Genomic DNA, 21,810 nt, shown 5'->3' with positions numbered 1-21,810 from the left:
TCCTCCACTGTGAGGCAGGCTCCAGAGGGCATCACTAATCGCAGACTTTTCTTTAACCTTCCCCAATACCTAGCACAATGTGGAGCTCACAGAGGGGGCCTATGTGATTTGTGGGTAACTTGCATACATGTACGTATACATGGTGTATCTATTTATGAAGCCCATATCCTGCAACTAATATATGCGTATATCTAGCTATATCTCTGTCTCACCTATCTACTTACCTCTCTATATATACATTCTCTGTACATCCATCACTATTTCTATCTACCTGTCTGTCCATCCATCTGCCTCTATCTATCTATCTATCTATCTATCCATCTATCTCCAGCCATCTATCATCTTTCCATCCATCCATCCATCCATCCATCCATCCATCCACCCCAATTGTTTCTGTTCTTTTTTTCTATTAGAATGTAAGCTCGTCCAAAGCAGAGACTGATTCACTTTTGTCTTTGTACCTCCAGCACACAGTGCAGTGCCTGATATACAGTAGGCCTTTCATAAATACTTATTGACTGACTGATGATGAATGAGTTTTGTTTCCCAATCAACTACTGTTCTATAAACCAGTTCAAATTCACTGGGTAATCCAATGGATTTCAATTTTTATAGTTTGATTTCCAGTTCTTCTGCCCTACTGATTAATCAATAAGCATTTATGAAATGCCTACTGTGTGCTAAGAGCTTATACTAAATGCTAAGGATACAAATACGATAAGTGTAGCATGTGTACTCACAAAGAGCTTACGTTCTAACAGGGGAGACAGCAGGGGAAGACACACAGACTAACTAGATAGATGACAGATATACATACTTTAATCTATCCATCTATCTAAATATAAAGTAGTGTAAAGGGAGGGCACTAGCAGGAGACCTCAGAGACTCTGTGGTCTAACTCCTTCATTTGAGAACTAAGGACTGAGGCCCTGAGAGTTTAATGATGGTCCACAGTGAAGAGCAGAGCTGAGATGTGAACCCAGACTTTCTGACCCCAAAGCCAGTGCTCTTACCTGCTGCACTACAGTGCTTCTTAAGGCACCCAATGATTTGTACTTGCCTGAAAATATCCAGATTCTTTTTGGGAGTGAAGACAGTAGCAGCCCTTGAAAACTGCCCTCCAACCAACCTTTCCAGCCTTAGCTCACAATTTATGTTTCAGTAAAACAAAACAGAAAAAAATAAAAAACAGAAACCACCACCCCCTGATCTTGTCCTGCCCTTTCCCACCTCCATGCCTTTGCTCACACTGTCACTCACACCTGAGACGGATTCTGCACATCTCACCTTATAGTAATCTTCCCCTTCCTTCTAGGCCCATCAAGCCTTCTGTGATCCCCAGAGCTCAAAGTCATTGCCCTCTCCTCAAATCTCTCATAGCCCTCTGTTTCTAGCTTTCTTAGGCATTTATGGTATTCTGATTTGTGTTACAGTTATCTGTGGACATCTTATCTCCACTGCTAGACTATAAGTTCCCTGTGGACAGGCACTGTTTCATTTTGATAGTCCCAGCACCTAGAACATCCAGCAGATACTGCATCAAGGTCTGCTCAATTGCACTGAGCTGCCTCTCTCACTTACTTCGGGCGCTCAGTTTCTCGAAGGCCCTTTGGTCCAGACTCTGGTTGAGGTAGAGAAGGCCTGTGTCTTCATTGATCTGGAACCAGTCATTCTTGTGTGGCTGTGATCGGTAGCTGCTATAGAGGTGCTGGCCCAGGCGGAAGTGGGGCACCTCCCCTTGGGCATCCTGTAAGGCATGAACGTAGAGCAGGGGCGTTCCAACAGGTTCGTCGATATAGATTTTTTCTGAGTAAGTGTCCCGGGAAAAATAAAGGCCCAATGCAGCTGGGAAGGAAAAAGAAGAGAGATACTGAAATAACAACCACCAACTTCATGGAACACTTTACATGTTATTTCATTTGGGTCTTATGACAACCCTGACAAGCAGCTCACCCAGACAGACCTTCTAGCTCCAAACTAGGATCCCATATTGGTAATAACACCAACTGATGTGTGTGTGTGTGTGTGTGTGTATACATATATACACACACATATCTACACACATACATATATATGTATGTATACATATATAATATATATAATTATACATATGTACATATATGTATATGCATATATATATATATATGGCAGAGATACTAAAGAGGTTAATCATTCCTTCTCCAGCTCATTTTACAGATGGGGAAACTGAGGCACATGAGGTTAAGTGACTTGCCCAGAGTCACCCAGCTGGTAAGTGTCCAAGGGCTCCTTCACACTCAAAATGCTAATTCAATGAGGCATTGCCATTTTAAACTTTTTTTCTCTAACAGAGAACAGCTTTAGCACAGTTCCCTCCTAAAGTCTCTATCCCTATCTATGAGAGGTAAAGAGTCCAAGATCTAGTCATGCCACCACTGGTCTTCCCTAAGACCTTCCATGGCTCTCTATTGTCAATGATTATGATGATGAAAATAACAATAATAATGATCATAATAATAACAGTATTTCTGAAGCACTTTAAGGTTTGAAAAACATTATGACACATGAACTTCATTCAAAAAATCTGTTCAAGCCACAAGAACTCAAAAGAAGCTGTGGTTATGTTAAATTCTGACTGTACCAAGAGTTAAAAACAGAGACGATCCGGTCACATTATGTGCACAGCAAAGTGTTGTGTTTTTGCAAACAAGGAAATAAAATTTGGTGAAGTCATACTTTTTTAATGGCTTCCATTGGGGAGCTGACTACTTCCCTAGGAAGGCTGCCTCAGGTTTAGAATAAAATCTCTTCCTCACTGGCTTCTTCAAGAACTCACTCAGGCTTGCCTACTGGCTGATCTTTCTCACTGCACTCTCTCTGCCTGACTCCTTCCCAATTCCTTGTCTGAGTTCAGGCCAAGCTGTTCTCTTTAATCTTAACCAGGGGTGGGGAACCTGCTGCCTCAAGGCCACATGTGGCCTTCAAGTTCTCAAGTGTGACCCTTTAACTGAATCCAAACTTCACTGAACAAATCCCCTTACTAAAAGGATTTGTTTGTAAAACTTGGACATGGTTAAAAGGCTGCATCCAAGCACCTAGAAGGCCTCGGGTCCACAGGCTTCCTTCCTCACCCCTGTACCCAATCTCCATCTCCTTTCCTTTCCCTTTGCCACAAGACTCACATACATAAGTATGTGTAAACATACACACATATTTTATATATTATATATAGTATATAAAATTTATCGATGTGTATATGCATGTGCATGCATGCATTCATGTGTGTATATATGTATGTATACTGATCTTTTCACTTTGGCTAGGTGAATTTTCATTCTATTTTCCCTAGAACCAGATCTCTGTATTACTTCCAATCTCTATACCATGTTACCTGCACTGCAACCATCCTCCTTGTCTCCCTCATTGGAATCTCAGACTGCCCCATGGAAAGCAAGGCTATGAGAGCTGAGCTTTTGCCTTATCTCGTCCAGTTCTCTAGGGCACTTCCAGGTCGTCTCCACAGCTCCATACTACGTTACTGACTGTGTACCAGACGCCTCCTCTTCCCTGTCCAGCTGTCCTTTATGTAGCTACCCCTATTAGAATGTAAGTTCCTTGAAAGCAGGGATTATCTTGTTTATATTTATATCCCCAGAGCCTGGCACACTGCCTAGCACGTAGTTAAGTGCTTCATAAGTGCTTCATCTACTCAATGATTTTTACTACATTATCCTCTTATTTATCTGACTGCCTAGATTGCAGCTAGGTGACACAGTGGATAGAGTACTGAGTTTGGAATCAGGAGTTGCCATCTTCATGAATTCAAATCTGGCCTCAGACACTTAATAGCTTTGTGACCCTGGGCAGGTCACAATCCTGACTGGCTCAGTTTCCTCATCTGTAAATTGAACTAGAGAAAGAAATGGCAAAACCACTCCAGTATCTTTGCCAAGAAAACCCGAAATGGGGTCATGAAGAGTTGGACACGACTAAAAACAAATGAACAAAAAACAACAACAGATTGTATGCTCAGATATGTGTGTATGTGTGTATATATATATATATATATACATGTATATATACATATGTATATATACATATGTATATATATATATATACATGTATATATACATATGTATATATACATATGTATATATACATGTATATATACACACACATACATATATATGTATGTATATGCATATATGCATATATACACACATACATATACACATATCAGGTTACAAAGTTTCTAACAAAGAAATGTATCATCCTCTTTTTCAACAGATTTATTAATGAAATAAGACTTTCTTTTCAGAGAAATAATGCATAAGCTATGACTTCATAACAAATATCAGAACTTGAACATTTAGATTAGAATTGTCTTCAAAATAATCAATCAATAAACATTTATAAAGTGCCTACTATATACCAGGCACTGTGCTAAGTGTTGGAAAAGTCATTTAAATAAACTATATTACACAAAATATGATAGCTAAGCATAAAACAGTCACTTTGGGAAGCTATATGCTTGTTCCAACCATGCTACTACCTCCCCAAACCTTATGGGAGCTCCTATTTGAGAACTAGCTCTACAGCCTCCAGCAATGTCTGTGGGTATTGCTCTTCAATGGTGTGACAGCTTCATCTTACATGTCTGGATTTTATTTTTGGAACCAGTAAAAGATGATTAAGAGTGATGTGTACTGAAAAATGTGGGCAGTGAAACTGGGAGATATAATTTTTATTTACAAATGGGTTTTGATTGATAAGAGTAAGAGATTCCTGTTTCTGCACAATTCATAAACTGGCTTTCTAGGCAGTTCTATAATAGGAACTCCAGAGGTGTTTGAACCAATTGAATTTGGTTGGCATAAGGCAAGGCAAAACATTTATTAAGCGCTTACTATGTGTCAGGACACTGTGCCAAACACCAAGGATACAAATACAAACAAAAGAAAAGTCCCTGCCCTCAAGGAGCTCATATTCCAATGAGGGAAGACAACACACAAAAAAGAAGTCTGAAGGCGGAGTGGTGTACCCATGTGGGACTATGGTATTAAAGTTCAGAAAGTCAGAACTAGAAACAGGAAGGGAATGCAAGTTGGACAACTTGACCACTTCCACAAAAGCCAGGAGGTCCCAGGAAGATCTCACCAATGGGAGAGGGGGGCTGGCCTGGCAAAGGAATACTCTCCAAGCAGAAAGCCCCAAGGATGGATGGATATTTTAGCACCCTTCCTGCTGAGGGAAGTTACAGGGTCAGACTGCAGCACTCAAGGCACGGTGACCAAGTGCAGAGTCAGGAAAGGAAACCGGTCATTTTCCAATTTTCCACCACGAAGAGACAACATTCATTAGATTTATAACATCTGCTATTACCAGCAAGGAAATACTCAGAAATATTCATAAAAGATGTCATCAGAGTCACGTATGACCAGAAAAGAAAGCAGGATAGAGTGAGTGAAAAGCATCTTTTTGCCTTTACGCTTTATTGACATCTACACAATGTCAAAAGATATGAAGGGAGACACCCCCAAAAAACTGTTGGGTGGATCCTCTAGAGAGGATTTGCCATAATACATGGGCAAGAGTAGCAAAGGATAAGGAGGAGAGATGGATTGTGATGTAAACCACTGGCAGCTCTACTCAGATTAATGAGATCACAGATCCATCAAAGTATAAAAGTTGGTTATGGACATGTTGGTTAGGAAGTAAATCTTGTTACTTTATGGATGCATTGAAAAATAAGAGAACAGCAGTGATAATAATAATAATAGTAACTCATACAGCTTTTTGTTGTTTAGTCATGTCCAACTCTTTGTGACCCCACTGAGGGTTTTCTTGGCGAAGATAGTGGAGTGGTTTGCCATTTCCTTCTCCAGCTCATTTTTCAGATACAGGAACTGAGGCAAATAGGGTTAAGTGACTTGGCCAGGGTCTTACAGCTAGTAAGTATCTGAGGTCATATCTGAACTCAAGTCCTCCTAACTCCAGGCCTGGCACTCTATCCACTGCACTTCCTAGCTGCCCACATATCACTGGAGAATTTTAAAAGCACTCTCAAGTTCATGTCAGCTCAAGAAACTGGGAATATTGAGCCTAAAGAATACATCGGCAGGGGGTAGGGGGCACATAAGGGCTATCTGAAGGACTGTCAAGGTGTCAAGAATTGGACTTGTTCTGTTTGGTCCTAGAAAGCAGAGAGATGGACGGAAATGGCTAAAAGGCAGATTTGGACTTAACCAACAAGCATTTATTAAGCACCTACTATGTGCCAGGTACTGTACTAGGTGCTGGGACTACAAATAAAATGAACAAAACACTCTTCTACTCACAAGGAGTTTACACTCTTTGGGGGGAGACAAACCCTACCCTCCCACTGCCAGTGCCTTCCCTCTGAGCTACCCTTCTATTTTACAATGTATATATAGAATATGTCCATAGTTATTTACAGCACTATACAGCAAGAACTGTGTATTTGTTTTTGTTTGTTTGTTTATTTTGTTTTGTTTTCTTTTGTTTTTTGGTATCCCCAGCACAGTGCCTGGCACATAGTGGGAACTTAACAAAAGCCAGCTGATTGACTAGCAGAATATGAACAACATAAATAGAAAACAGTTAAATACCAGGTAATTTGGGAAGGAGGGTACTGGTGGTCAGGAAGGATCAAGAAAATAATTAGAGCTGCCCAAACACGGAATACGCTGTTTGCAGAGGGAGCAGATTTCCCCTCCTGGTAGAACTTTTAGAGTATGCCACAGAAGGAATTCTTCTTCAGGTATTCTTCAGACGAGCTGGCCACTAAGGTATTTTCTTTCTCACCAGGGGTCCTATGAGTTAATATTACAAATGAGGAAAACACGCATTGCTTGCGTAGGGACGGTGTATAGGACATGATGTCAAACAAGAGCCATTAGAAGAGAAACCTTGGGCAGCTGGGTGGCTCAATGAATAAAGCACCGGCTCTGGATTCAGGAGAACCTGAGTTCAAATTTGGCCTCAGATACTTGACACTAGTTGTGTGACCCTGAGCAAGTCCCTTAACCCTGACTGCCTCGGGCGGGGGGGGGGGGAGAGGAAAAACTTTCGCACTCTCAAATTAAGTCAAAGAATATTAGTGCTGGGAGATGGTCTTAGAAATCACCTAATCCAACCCCCTCAATTTACAAATGAGGAAACTAAGGTTCAGAGAAGCAAAAATAACTTCTCCATAGTCACAAGGCACACTAGTGGTAGATCCTGAACTGGTATTCAGGTCTCTAGACTCCCAGACCAAGCTAAGGTGCCTAAAGCATAGCTGCCTAAAGATCTCTCTTCCTAAGTACTATTCAGACTTAGGAAATCCCTACAACTCTTTTCTAGTATGGAGGGGATGGGGTAGCAATCTGGGAACTAGTTTTGATAAGACTGGCATTGTGAAAAGCTCAGGGACTTCCATCGCCAACACTACCTTACCTATTAGTTGCTTCCTAGATTCCTCTCTTGACATATCCAGCCAATGTCCTGAAATTTCTTTCTCATTGGCTCATTATCTGAAATGCCCTCAGTGTCTCCCTTGAAACCATCAGCCCTCCTGGATTACTCAGAACATTCATTAATCCACACACCCTTCCTCTCTACTCCTCCCCGCCCCCCCAAGCCTTTCCTATAGTCTCCTCTGAATTAGTTTTAATTTAATTTTCACTTCTGTCCTTTGAAGCTCCTGGTCCGTGCTGAGTTGGAAATAATTACTTCAGATGATATCATCTGCTCCATTTAAAACCAGCCTTGTTATTAGGCTGCCTATTAAGCATTAATCTTTTGTTTTACATAATATCGGTCTTTAATAGATCATAATTTTTCTTGCCCTTTCATATTTTATCCCCAAATCAGTATTTGTGCCCCTCTCCTCCAGCTTTCAAAAGCTGTAACTGTTTATTTAACTGGAAAAAGTACTCTCTGAATATATAAAAGTACTATCGTGCTATAAGAAATGAACAACAGGCAGACTTCAGATAAACCTGGAAAGACTTGTATGGTTTGATGCTGAGTGAAGTGAGCAGAACCAGGAGAACGCTGTACACAGTAACAGCCACACTGAGTGCTAACTGACTTTGATAAACTTAACCCCTCTCAGAAATACAAGGATCTAAGACATCTCCAAAAGCCTCATAATGGAAAATGCTATCCACATTCAAACAACTACAGAGTTTGAATGCAGATCAAAGAATACTATTTGCTATATTTTTTCTTCTGTTGTGCTCTGTTTCCTCTTTCTGGTGGTTCCTCCTCTTAGTTCTAATTCTTACAACATCACTAATGTGAAAATGTTTAATAAGAATATATATATATATATATATATATATAACCTATACTAGATTGTGCACCACCTTGGGGAGAAAGGGAGGGAGGGGAGGGGGAGAAAAATTTAAAACAAAAGCTAATGGAAGTGATTGTCGATAAACCAAAATAAATTAATAAATAAATGAAATGGGGAAAAAAGTACTCTCTTGTTTGAAATCTACTGATTCTTCATAATACAGAGCAAAACAGCCCCACTGCACCCCAACACAGGGAGCCTCCTGAGAAGCATTCTTAAAAATTTGTGGGACTTCCTCTGGGAAAGACATCCACTATCCCTGGTATAGACCTCGAAGAGGCCATTGCACCTCTGCCTTACTATTTTGACCCAGCAGACAAGTCTCTCCAGTGTGGCGAACACACATCTCAGAACCAAACAATTTGGTCTCCCAGAATCCATGCAGATTCAGTGCTGGGTTTAGCACATCAGAATCCCTCTAGGCCAGGGATTCTTAACTTGAGGACTGTGAACTTTCTTTTTTAATTTAAAATTTAATTTATTTTTTATTTTAATATTTAAATATATGTTGATAATTATCTCACTATAATTGATGTCCTTTCTATGTATTTTATTTGATGCATTTAAAACTGTTATTTTAAGAAGATCAGCAACCAGATTATTAAAGGGATACATGACCCTCAAAAAGTTAAGAATCTCTGCCGTAGGGAAGAGGAGATGGCTTAGTTTGTCTATGGAAAAGAGGTAGCATCATTCAATGAGCATTTATTAAACACTTGCTATGTGCCCAGCTAGGTGACGGAGATACAAAGATGAAAAAAAAAAGTCTAGGTACTCAAGAACATTAGATTCTATTTAGAGAGACAACTTTACACACTTGAATACACAGAAAATAAATAGAAGGTAATGGGGGAGGTGTGGGGCAAGGCAAAGTAAAGGAGGCACAAATAAATTCAAGGGTGAGGTTGGATCAGGAGAGCCTTCAGGTAAAAGGTGGTACTTAAGCTGTGTTTTGAGGCAAACAGGATTCCATGAGGAGGAATAGGGGGGGAGACAGTGGAAAGGCAAAGCCAAAAGGGAAATTTCTTTGAGTGAAAATTTTAAAGCAGTCAGATTCTGACTCACAAAGCCTAGTCCCTTTACTTGACTGAGCCATAGAACCCACAATACAATCGGCTCAGTTGTGAGGAACATATTTAAGGAAAGAGATGGACAAACAGGAGCGTGTTCACATTAGGAAAACCAGGGTGAAGGATCTCAAAACAATGCTTCAGAAAAGTAGGAAGACATGAGTTCAAATCCAGCCTCAGACACTTACTAGTTGTCTGACCCTGAGCAAGTCACTTAGCCTTGTTTGCCTCAGTTTCCCTATCTGTAAGTGAGCTGGAAAAGGAAATGGCAAACTACTCCAGTATCTTTGCCAAGAAAACCCCAAATAGGATCACAAAGAGTCAAACATAACTGAAATGACTGAAGAAGAAGAAGAAGAAGAGCGACAACTTTTAGAGGAAGGATTTGACTTGTTTTGTTCAGACCAGAGTAGAGGATCAGGAGCAAGGGTGAAAAGTTTCAGAGAAGATTTTGGCTTGATACATGGAAACTTGGGAGAGTGGAAGGAGTATTGTCTTTGGAGTCAGCAAACTCCCAGGTTGAAATTCCACCTCCCTTACTTAGTACCTGTATGACCTTGTGCAATTCCCTTAACCTCCCTGGGCCTCAGTTTCCTCATCTGTAAAATGAAGGGGTTAGATAAGATGATCTTTAAGATCCCTTTCCAGCTATGATCCTAAGGAAAAACTCTGTAATGATCAGAGCTCCCCAGAAGTGGAATAGGCTGCTTCAAGAGGTAATAAGTTCTCTTTGTTAGACTTGTTGTAGGGAGAATTCTTGATCAGGTAAGGATTGAACTAGATAAATTCTGTGGTCTCTTCTCACTGTCAAGGTTTGTTGGTAGAATTAAATACAGAACCATTAGATAATTTAGTGCCTTTCACTTGGTCTCTTTAAGAGGAAGGGTCCAAAAGAGAAAGCCATGTGACTTGACTGGATCAAGCTCCCAAGGGAGCAGGAGTCAGTGTCACCACGGGAAAGTTAACAGGGCACAGCCCAATGAACCCTTCACAATGGGACTGGGAACACCTCCAAAGCAGGGCAGCCCATTAACTCCCTCCCACTGAGACTGAAAAGGGACTGAGAAGGGCTCTAACCAGGGATACTGCCTGAGAGCCTCAGGAACTATGCTGCTCTGGCCCCTGAAAGAAGAGGGAACCTATCTGCTGGTCTAGCATGATAAGACTGTTCCTAGACCTTGGCACACGTTTACATCGAACTCATCTTTAGATTGCTGGTGTGGCTCAGACAGCTGGCTCTGGGATAAAGGCAGAGCTGGGATCAAGGTCACTCCTGGATTACAGCTGCCCACGTATTTTTATGAAAGGAAGAGATGCCACTCAGGTGGGTATAATTGTTTTCTGGTCCTAGAGGTCACAGGGAGAAAAGTACCTATGAGCTGAGTAACCGGAAATTTCTAGACCAGAAGCTTCTAGACCTAGAGGGTCCACAGACTACAGGTTTTATTTGTTTGTTTGTTTTAACTACAAGGGAACTAAGAGAGCCCAACTAGTCCTAAATTCTTATTTTAGAAAGAAGGTAACAAACTCAGAAAAATTAAGTCACTTGACAAAGGCTGGGGAAAAGGCATGGGCAGGAATAAGAGGTAAATGAGGTAGGAGAAGGGGACAAGGTTAGAAAAGAAACAACTTAATAGAGAAGGACAAGGCCAACAGAAAAACAAAAACAAAGGTTAGGGAAAAAACCAAAAGCTAAGGTTTTTCCACACTGCTACAACATACTCAGATTACATAGTTCATAGATGAGTGCTTGACAGTATTTTACTGACTGCCTTGTTTTAATTGAACACATCCCCTTCAGAATTACTCCCAGAAAATATCCCTAAGACTCATTTCTCTTCTTGTGGGCCAAGTTTTTTTTTTTTGGGGGGGGCTAGAACAGTAAATTTGGATACTTTTCACAATGGCAGCTGAATTCTCCTTCAGGAAGGTTGGGATTTAAGCAATTTAAAGAAATAAACATGTTTAATCAGGAAATGAATGAAATAAGAAACTTGGTGAATCAAGTTCACAAAACATACACAATGCTACACAATCTGCCCAGCGCAACTGTCTTTAAGCCGCTTCAAGTCATTTCTGAAGATAAGGTTACCAGTCCTAAACAGCTAACCTTTCCCTCATATGGTACGGAATCCATAGAAGACCATTATCTGTTTACTACTCAGGGGAAATGGGACCTCATGTTATTAATATAATCATACTCAAAGGCTTCAACTCTAAAGGCAGGACACTGGTTAGGCAGAAGCTCTTGATAATATGAGCAGGAAGAAAAACCGAGATTTGCTATTAATAAGGCACCATCTGTGGTGTAGGATCAGATTTCAGCAATCAATTAACTGCGGGTTTGGGGCGGCCAGTTCTTTGATTGGGCACTTATTATTGCCAATTGGCAATTAAAGGTTAGAGTGAACATGAATCTTTTTGACATGAGTCTTTCCGTACAATGGAGAAACTCAGGACAAACAATCATTTACTGCCAGAGCAATTATCAGCTTTGATGAGAACAGCCATTCCAGATAGAAGCCAGCAACAGAAGGTTAGGCCTCCCCCCACACCATCCCATCATTTTATCAACCCATTAAACAGACCTTGAACTGTTCAATACTTTTTTAGCAGTGACTTAGATGAACACATACATAGCAATACTTGTCGAATGACAAAAATCTCAGTGCATATTGGAAACGGTAATAATAACAGCTAACATCTCTATGGTGCTTTCCATATATCATCTCACTTGATCCTTATGACAACCTTGTGAAGCAAATGCTATTATTATTATTCCCACTGTATAGACAAGGAAGCAGACTAAGTGTAAAGTTAATGACTTGCTAAGAGTGACAGACAGCTACGGCAGAATTTGAATTCAGGACTTCCTGATTCTGAGTACAGCACTCTAACCACTCTACCACCTCACTGCCTCTAAAGAGAAGAATCAGGATTCAAAATTATCATTAGGCAGGAAGATGGGCTGAAGACACAAAATCAGATAAGGGTAAATGCAAAGCATGCTGATTCAAAAACCAAAGTCTGCAAAACAAAGGTGACATGGTTTATCAGGAGAACCAACATGAAAAAATGGAAGAGGTTCATCAACCACACACTCCACATGAACCAACAAAGGGATGCAGCTGCTTAAAAAGCCAGTGAAATATCAGACTGAATTACCAGAAGGCAGTGGAGGCTAAGAGGTATGTGATGGGGGGGGGCAATTCCACTCTATTCTGGACTTCTCAGTCCAGTCCTGGAAGTTTGTGACAAGTACGGCTGATATTGACAAAAAGACAAGCACCTAGAGAAGAGCAAACAGTGTGGTGAGAAGTTCAGACACATCACAGGAAAAATGGTTTAATGACCAGGAGATATTTTACAACAAGAAAAAGAGAAGATTGAAGGAAGTTATGCTCCTGTGTTCTAATGTTTGAAGGGCGGTGCAGCTAGGTGGTGGCTCAGTGGATAGAGCGCTCAGCCTGGAGTCAGGAAGATCTGACTCAAAGCCAGTCTCAGATACTGACTAGCTGTGTGGCCCTGGGCAAGTAACTGCACTCTGCCTCAGTCTCCTCATCTATAACACGAGCTGGGGAAGGAAATGGCAAACCGCTCTGGTATCTTTGCCAAGAAAATCCCAAGTGGGGCCAGAAAGAGTCAGACATGACTGAAATTACTGAACAACAACAACAGGTGAAAGGCAGAACAGGCTTTTGTGTTTAGTAAAAGGGCAAACTCACATTTTGTCTAAACTGTAGGGAGACAGTTTGGGGCTCAGCACTCTAATACAACAATGAATCTGGGATCACACTGATGTAGGTATTACATCCAACGGTGAAACCCATCCATGCCTGCCCATCATCTGGAACTCTGGGCTGTCTACCAGCTATTCCTTCTTCTCGGCATGAGACCAACACCCTTTTCAGTCATCCATTTCTCTGATGATGTAGATTCAGTATGATGGCAAGTTTATATTCAATTTATTTATTTATGCACTTAAAATCTGTATTCTTACAAATGCCAAAAAGGGATCTGAGACAATAGGGGAAACACTGTAATGCATTATAACCCGATAATTCACAGTTAGCCAATGACAAATGACACTTGGCATATCAGAAGGTAGTTATCTTTCCAATTACTGAAAGTATTCAAACAAAAACTGGATGACTGCTTGGACTTCTGGGAGCCAAGATGGCAAATGAGTAGTAAACTGCCATAACTCTTCCATATTCACCTCCTAACAACCATAAAATAGCATCTCAAAACAAATCCTGAAAAAGCAGAACCAGTAGAAAGACAGGGCGAAACAATCTTTGAGCCCAAGACACCTGGAAGACTGGCAGGAAGGTCTGTCTCACTTGAGTAAAAGAGGAGTGCAGTCCAGGACAGAAAACATTCTAGCAAGCCAGCGGCAAGCCTCACCTCAGCAAACAAGTGGTAGATCCTGAGCTCCAGCGCAGTGTAGCAGGCAAACGCCAACACTAGGACTTACCCCCACCACATGCCTCAGCAGCGTCTGAGGAATGGGCAGACTCCAACTCCGAAAACCACCACGTGCTTCAGTATAGCTCTGGGCAGCTGCCCAGCTGCCAATGACCCCATGTGTGCTTCAGTATGGCCCCATGGAAACACAGACATGCCCCACAGGCCACAGCATATGCTAGACACCACCACTAGAACCCTGGCTCAGCACCAGGTAACATGCCAGATTCCTATGGCCTCCATCAGCATGAACCACCCGCATCTTACCCTCTCAGCACAGCACCAGATGGCAGAGCCCCGACAGCCAGAGACAGAAAGAGAAATTCCATTTAAAATAACTATAAACAACATGAAATACGTGGGAGTCTACCTGCCAAGACAAATCCAGGAACTATATGAACACAATTACAAAACATTTTTCACACAAATAAAGGCAGATCTAAACAACCGGAAAAATATCAATTGCTCATGGGCAGGACAAGCCAATATGATAAAAATGACAATTCTGTCTAAGCTAATCTACTTATTCAGTGCCATACCAATCAAACTAACAAAAATTATTTTATAGAGCTAAAAAAACCCAACAAAATTCGTCTAGAAGAACAAAAGGTCAAGGATATTAAGGAACTAATGGAAAAAATACAAAAGGAGGCAGCCTAGTAACACCAGATCTTAAACTATATTATAAAGCAATAATCATCAAAACTATCTGGTACTGGTTAAGCCATAGAGTGGTGGATCAGTGGAATAGGTTAGGTATACAAGACACAGCAGTCAATTACCATAATAACCTGGTGTTTGATAAACCCCAAAACCCCAGCCTTTGGAATAAGAATTCACTATCTGACAAAAACAGCTGGGAAAATCGGAAAATAGTAGGACACAAACTAGATACAGACCAACATCTCACACTATGTACCAAGCAAGATAAGGTCAAAATGAACACATGATTTAGACATAAAGGGTGACACCATAAGCAAATTAGAAAAGCAAGGACTAGTTTACCTGTCAGATCTATGGGGAAGGGAAGAATTTATGATCAAATAAAAGATGACAGCACTACAAAATATAAAATAGATGATTTTGATTATATTAAAATAAAAAGCTTTTGTGCAAACAAAACCACTGCAACCAAGATTAGAGGGAAAGCAGAAAGCTGGGAAGCAATTTTTAAGGTAAGTGTCTCTGATAAAAGCCTCATTTCTCAAATATATAGAGAACTGAGTCAAATTGAGAAGAAACCAAGCCATTCCCCAATTGATAAATGGTCATGGATATGAACAGGCAGTTTTCAGATGAAGAAATTGAAGTTATCTATAGACATATGAAGACGTGTTCTAAATCACTTTTGATTAGAGAAATGCAAATTAAAATAACTCTGAGATATCACATCACACCTATCAGATTGGCTAATATGACAAAAAAGGAAAAAGATCAATGTTGAAGAGGATGTGGGAAAATTGGAAAACTAATGCACTGTTGGTGGAGGTGTGAACTGATCTAACCATTCTGGAAAGCAATTTGGAACTATGCCCAAAGGGCTATAAAACTGTGCATACCCTTTAATCCAGCAACACCACTACGAGATCCATATTGCAAAGAGATCATTAAAAAAGGGAAAAAGGACCTATATGTGCAAAAATATTTATAGCAGCCCTTTTAGTGGTGGTAAAATACTGGAAATTGAGGGGATGTCCATCAATTGGGGAATGGCTGAACAAGCTGAGGTATATGAATGTAATGGAATACTATTGTGCAATAAGAAATGATGAACAGGCAGATTTCAGAAAAACCTGGAAAGACTTAAATAAACAGATACAAAGTGAAATGAGCAGAACCATGTAGTATCAGCAACATTGTGTGATGCTCAACTATGAATGACTCAACTCTTCTCATCAACACAATGATCTAAGACAAGTATAAAAGACTCATGAAGGAAAATGCTGTCCACATCCAGATAAAGAACTGATGGACTCTGAATGCAGCTCGAAGCATATTTTTTCACTTACTTTATTCTTTTTCATTTTTTTCCTTCTGATCTGTTTTTTCTTTTACAACTGTGACTAATAAGGAAATGTTTTACATGATAGCACATGTATAACCTATATCAAATTGCTACTATTTTCAGAACGGAGGGGAGGGAGGGAGGAAGGGAGAAAAATGAGGAACTCAAAATCTTGCAAAAATGAATACTAACAATTGTCTTGACACGTATTTTGGGGAAAATACTATTAAAAATAAATTTAATGTGGGGGAAAAAACTGGATGACCACTTATCAAGGTTACCTCAATGAGAATTCCTGCATTGATAGGAGGTAGGACTACATCATGTGTAATGTCCTTTCCAACCCTAAGAATCTAGAGTTCTTTGAAAAAAAAAAACACTGGCTTACTAGAATTCATAGCTCTCCTGGAAGACTCCATTTGGGTCTTCTGGTATTTGCTTATTAGCTCTACTTATTCTACTAGTTTCCTTAATCCATCAACTCTTTCTATAGAGGGTAACTGTGATGTATGTAGTAGTGTCCTAACAAGATGGCCCTTGATGCCACCCTTCCACCCAGGCTAAAGTTATTCATACTAAGGAGAAGAGTTAGGGGTCTTCTGCCAAAAATACCATGAACTGGACAAAGCAAGCGTGGAAGGCAAATTTAAGAGAGCAATGCTATAAAATGTGGGTGGGGCTAATTAAGATGTTGTAGTGGTGAGACACAGATGACTAAAGATTTTGGGAATTTAGCATACAAGTTCTATATATTGGCCTTATCCGCTACTGAACTTTAATGACAGTGTCTGTACTATTCCTTTTACTGAGATCATACATTACTATTTATGCTTTTACACAAGTATAGTTCACTCTTCAATTAAATTGTAAACTCCTTGAAGGCAGGGTCTTCTATTTTCTGTATTTATGACTTTCCCCCAATAATTCTATAAACTTCTTAAACTTGACTCCTGAAACTACTCTTCACCCCTTCTCTGCTACCTTCGATCTTCCTTGCTTGGGGCCTGAATAAGTGCTAAGAACCTAAGCAAAATGAGGATTCTGCCACAGAATTAAGGTGCTTGTCATCCAGAAATGGAGTTCAAAATAAATGCTTTTCTTCTAAAGGTAATTCCATGCTATATATAATCATCAGGTGAAAGTGCTTAAGGCAGGCCCAATTTTCTAGAGTATTTCTTCATTGGAATATATTTATGAACTTATGAATTGAGGGTAACCAATGGCCCACAAACCCACTGGTGAGTTGGGGGGGGGAATCTACTCCAAGCATATGAAGGTATCTCCCAGTGGAATAGGAAGATAAGGCCAATTTGTTTCAATGGCCATGAAGGCAGCTGAAGTAGATGCTGTGGAGTGCTTTGAGCTTGGTCAGACATCGAAGACACCAATGTCATCCACTGTACTGTAAGTCATCCTGACTTTTGTCTTGCCGTGGGACTTCAATGACTCTGGAACAGAGAGACTGACAACTTTATGCAACTCTGCCTCACTTAAATACAATTCACATGTTGGGTCAAGACATCACTGTGATGGCACTGGTCCTCTTTGAAAACAAACAAACAAAAACAAACAACAGATCTATGAATGCTATCCCAATCAAGCTGAAGGAATTCATTTAATCACTATTTCCATGATGGGTAGTGTGGTAGTTTGGTTAGAGGGTCAGCCTTGGAGTCAGGAAGACCCAGTTTTCCACTGTGGTCTCCAATACCCTCTAGCAGTAGGAGCGCATAGCAGTCAATTAACCTCTCAGTGCCTTCAGCAATTCTCCAAGTGTTGTCAACCTGCATCGTTGGAGGGAATTTTCATACACACACACACACACACACACACACACACACACACATTCTTTTCTTTTTCTTTTTTAAATGAATCTGTGATTTAAAAAATGTAGGGAGGTCTCATTGAGTAATTTCCTCTACTAATGTAGATCTGTACTTCTTTGGAAATGGAAAACACTTCAATTTTATTGAAGTTGGCTTCTGCTCACTATCATCATACTAGCCATACGCAGTTTTTGGCATGACTGAGTTTCATGGACCACCTGCATTTTGTCTACCATAGTCTTTGAAAGGCATTTCAGATACAACACCACCTTTGCACATTTTAATACATGATTCTGAACAGGAAGTACTGGTTATTGACCAACTCCATGAAATTCGCACATAGTCCCATAAAACATAAATATGCCATTGGAAATCCACAATCCTTTTTTCCTACACCCACAAACATCTTCTTTTCATATTCTAAAATCTATTTTGCAGATTTCCCATGGCATATTCAAGTCTTTGAAAGTATCCTGGGGGTACTCAAAGTGTGACTTGTCCAGGGTTACACAGGCAATACAAGGCAGAGGTAAAATTTGAATCCAAGCCCTCCTGACTCTGAAGACAGCTTTCTATCAACTATGCCATGTTGGTTCTCTTGAGTTCCTTATCACCCATGAAATCACAGCAGGGACAAGCAGTAGTATGGGGAGGCAGATTATTTTTTCATGAGCTCTAGAAAAGTTACCTACCCAAGCAAACATTTTTCCCTCTTTTTTATAATATTTTCCCCCAATTAAATGTAGAGGCAATTTTTAACATTCTTTTTTAAAAAAATTTCGAGTTCCAAATTTTCTCCTTCCCTCCCTCACCTTCCCTTCCTCCCCTCCCTGAGAGGGTAAGCAATTCCAATCAAATATTTTTCAGGGAGGGTCTAGATGTGCATGCTGCAGAATCTGAGAATTCTGCAGTTAGTATTTTGAATGGAATTGGAGGACATAGGAAGAGTTTGAAGGAAAGGGGGCATAAGGGGAAGAAAGATTTTGAGCCAAAAGAAACCTTAGAGATCACTTAGTTCAACTTCATTTTATCTGTGGGGAAACTGAGGTCCTGAGAAATGAAGTAATGAGTCAAGCTCATGCAAGTATAAAGCAGAGCCAGAGTTCAAAACCAGGTCCTCATACTACAGTACCCTTTCCACTGCTCTCCAAAGAAGATACCTTCTTTTCATATCCTAAAAGCTGTTTTGCAGATTTTCCCATGTTTTATGGGTTGATATGTGAATTTCATGGAGTTGGTCAATAAACAGCACTTCACGCTTAAGATCATGTGTAGAAATGTGCAAATGCCACATTGTACCTATAATGCCTTTCAAAGACAATGATAAACAGAATGCATGTGGTCCATGAAATGCAATCCTGCCAAAAAACATATATATGGCTAGGAGGATGATAGTGAGCAGAAACAAACTTCAATAAAATTAAAATGCTTTCCAGTCTGTTTCTTTGTTTCAACTAGACTGGTTTAATGTTTCGCTACATCTCCTAGCCAGAGATCCTTTCTTGCTGAATAAATAGCAGAAGATGGAAACACCCAAGAAATGGTGGTTAAAAAGAACACTTACTTGGGAGTTACTTTTGAGTTCTAATCTAGGCTTTACTACTACTCACTATCTGTGTGACCTTAAACAAGTCATTACATCTCCTCTGTGCCTCAGTTTCTTCATCCATAAAATGAGATGATTAGACAGTAGAGATCATAATTCACTCATGTTTTCTCATCCTGTATAGCTGCTATCTTTATCTTCCCATTAACTTCCAACGAAGACCACCTGAAGCACCAAATGCCTTCTTTTATCACCACTGGGGCACTTCAGCTGACCATCTATAATCTTCCTCTTAATACATGATGCACTTGCCTCCATCAATAGCATGCCAAGAGATACTAATTCCTGAAGAGAGGTCATTATCATATTTATATTGAAGTCTTTTTATTATTGTCATCATCATCATCCTGTATCTCTCAATTGCCTTAGGGTTTGGTTTATTTCAGAAATTGGTATTCCAAGATTGATAACCATGAAGCATCACTGAAAGGAGACTGGTATTAAAAGACGAGTTTTTGCTTCAGGAAGTGGCCTGCAATCATTAGAAGCATCATGCAGTTTCCCAAATGCATCACCTAGAACAGTCTTTTTCTCCTATTTCATTTCTGGACCACGGTCAGTGTCTACCCCATGTCTTAGTGTCCAGATATATGAACTAGTGGACTAATTCAACAGACCACCTTTCCTACTGCATTCCATAATCTGGATAATGGGTCTTCTCCACTCACATGATTTTTTTCCTGTGACATCATCATAAATATCAGCTGCAAACAAGAGCAACTGGAAGAGCAAAATGGAAAATCCTTTTTTCATTCATACCTTGCATAAGATATTCTAGATGGCTCGGTGGATAGAGTTCTAGGACTAGAGTCAAGAAGACCTAAGTTCAAATCCAGTCTCAGACATTTACTAGCTGTATGACCCTAAGAAAGTCACTTAACTCTTTTGTCTCAGTTCCTTCATCTATAAAATGATTTGGAGAAGGAAATGGCAAATCACTCTAGCATCTCTGCAAGGAAAACCCCCAGTGGGGTCACAAAAAGACAGGACTAAGAACAACTAAACAAAAGCAACATAGGAAATTCTGTATGATAGCAACAAACACCCTTGGTTAATGTCTATTAAGTGACAGAGAATCATTTAAGGAAAGTTATCTTGGTCTTTGCATTACACTGAGCAATTTTGAATCATTTTAACATATGCATGGGGTTATACCTCATGGGAAGAGACTGAAGTGGCATTTTGTCCTAAGGTGTAAATTCTTTTTTTATATAATTATCAATCAATTTACAAGTATTTGTTAAGCAGTTACTATGCAACAGGTATACCGAGGATGACATGAAAACACAATTAAAGCATTTCCTGCCATCCTCTTATATGCCAAGGGAGGAAACAATATGCACACATAAGAATATATACAGAAATGATACCATATGAATATGAAATGACTCCATTAGGAGCTGGCAGAGAAGGAAGAATAAGGAAAAATAAACATGGGGGTTCTTGTATTCTCTCCACCTTCCAGTCTGTTTAAGTCACTGAGAAGATGTGGTCTGTGGTAGAAAATCATTTTCAAAGGTCTACCTTTTCTCATCTCATATTTTCATTAACAATGTCCTTGATTAATGTGTATACTATTCTCATAAATGATTTTATGATGATTAGAAAGCATAGGTTGGTAGTTGCTAATATCTTCTCAATTGTAGCTGGGGTAGAGGGTGTAATGGTCCTGTTTGTGATTCTCCCCCCCCCCAATCTGGTGGTGGCTTTCTCTCATTCAAAAAGCCTAAATCATTGATGTCTGAGTGTTTTCAAATGTCCTTCCCCCCAGCACAGATTTCTTCTATGTGTACTTGGTCTGCATTCAGATGTTCTTCATGACTACATTTCCCTCAGTGCCTTTACCACTTCTTCATATCATCAGGGAAGTCCAAATGTAGGATACCCACTGGGAGAGATGATAAAGAAGACTGCTACGAAAACACTGCAGGAGGTGGGTGACTATGGATGCAGAATACAGTATATGGATGAAGTTAGACTCGGTTGATGTGTTAGTCATCTGCTGAACTCCGTTGTTTTTTCTTGTCTGTTCATTACTTACATTTTGTTACAAGGGATGACTTTCTGAGTAGGGGAAGGGGAAAGGCAAACACCTGGAATTAATGGCATTTGAACAAAAGGCATCATTAACATTTTTAAACTTAAGAAACACTATAAATCTCTCCAATGTTTTATCTACTTGCTGTTTTTCTTCTGATTTCACCCAGTGCTTTCAGGAGGATATGACTTGGCTGGATCTCTTGTCAAACTTTCAACAGACTTCTTTTCCCTTCCATGTTATCTATGGAAACGATAACCCTTCTCTGATGCTTCGCAAATGAGGTTTTATTTTATTTTGTTTTTTAATGAATTAAGCAATCTTTTATTGAAGCATTAAGTTTTGGGGTACAGATTTTAAAAACACATTTTAACTGATTAAAGTACAACACTATGAAGAGAGAAATGATGACACCAAAACTTCCCTTCTTCTGATCATATTAGATTAATTTAGTTTA

At 39.9% G+C, this 21,810-nt stretch overlaps 1 protein-coding gene across 1 annotated transcript in view; it reads right to left on the bottom strand.

Moving 5' to 3' along the window:
• RET (ret proto-oncogene) overlaps nucleotides 1-21,810 on the bottom strand; it is a 160,965-nt gene that overhangs the window by 56,501 nt on the left and 82,654 nt on the right. The window contains 1 exon segment of the mRNA XM_021006153.2: nucleotides 1,582-1,845. Coding sequence (XP_020861812.2) covers nucleotides 1,582-1,845 — 264 coding nt within the window.

The sequence above is a fragment of the Phascolarctos cinereus genome, unplaced genomic scaffold, assembly GCF_003287225.1.
Source record: "Phascolarctos cinereus isolate Bilbo 61053 unplaced genomic scaffold, phaCin_HiC Scaffold_3;HRSCAF=262, whole genome shotgun sequence".
NCBI lineage: Eukaryota > Metazoa > Chordata > Mammalia > Diprotodontia > Phascolarctidae > Phascolarctos > Phascolarctos cinereus.
This window is presented reverse-complemented; position numbering and strand designations above follow the sequence as displayed.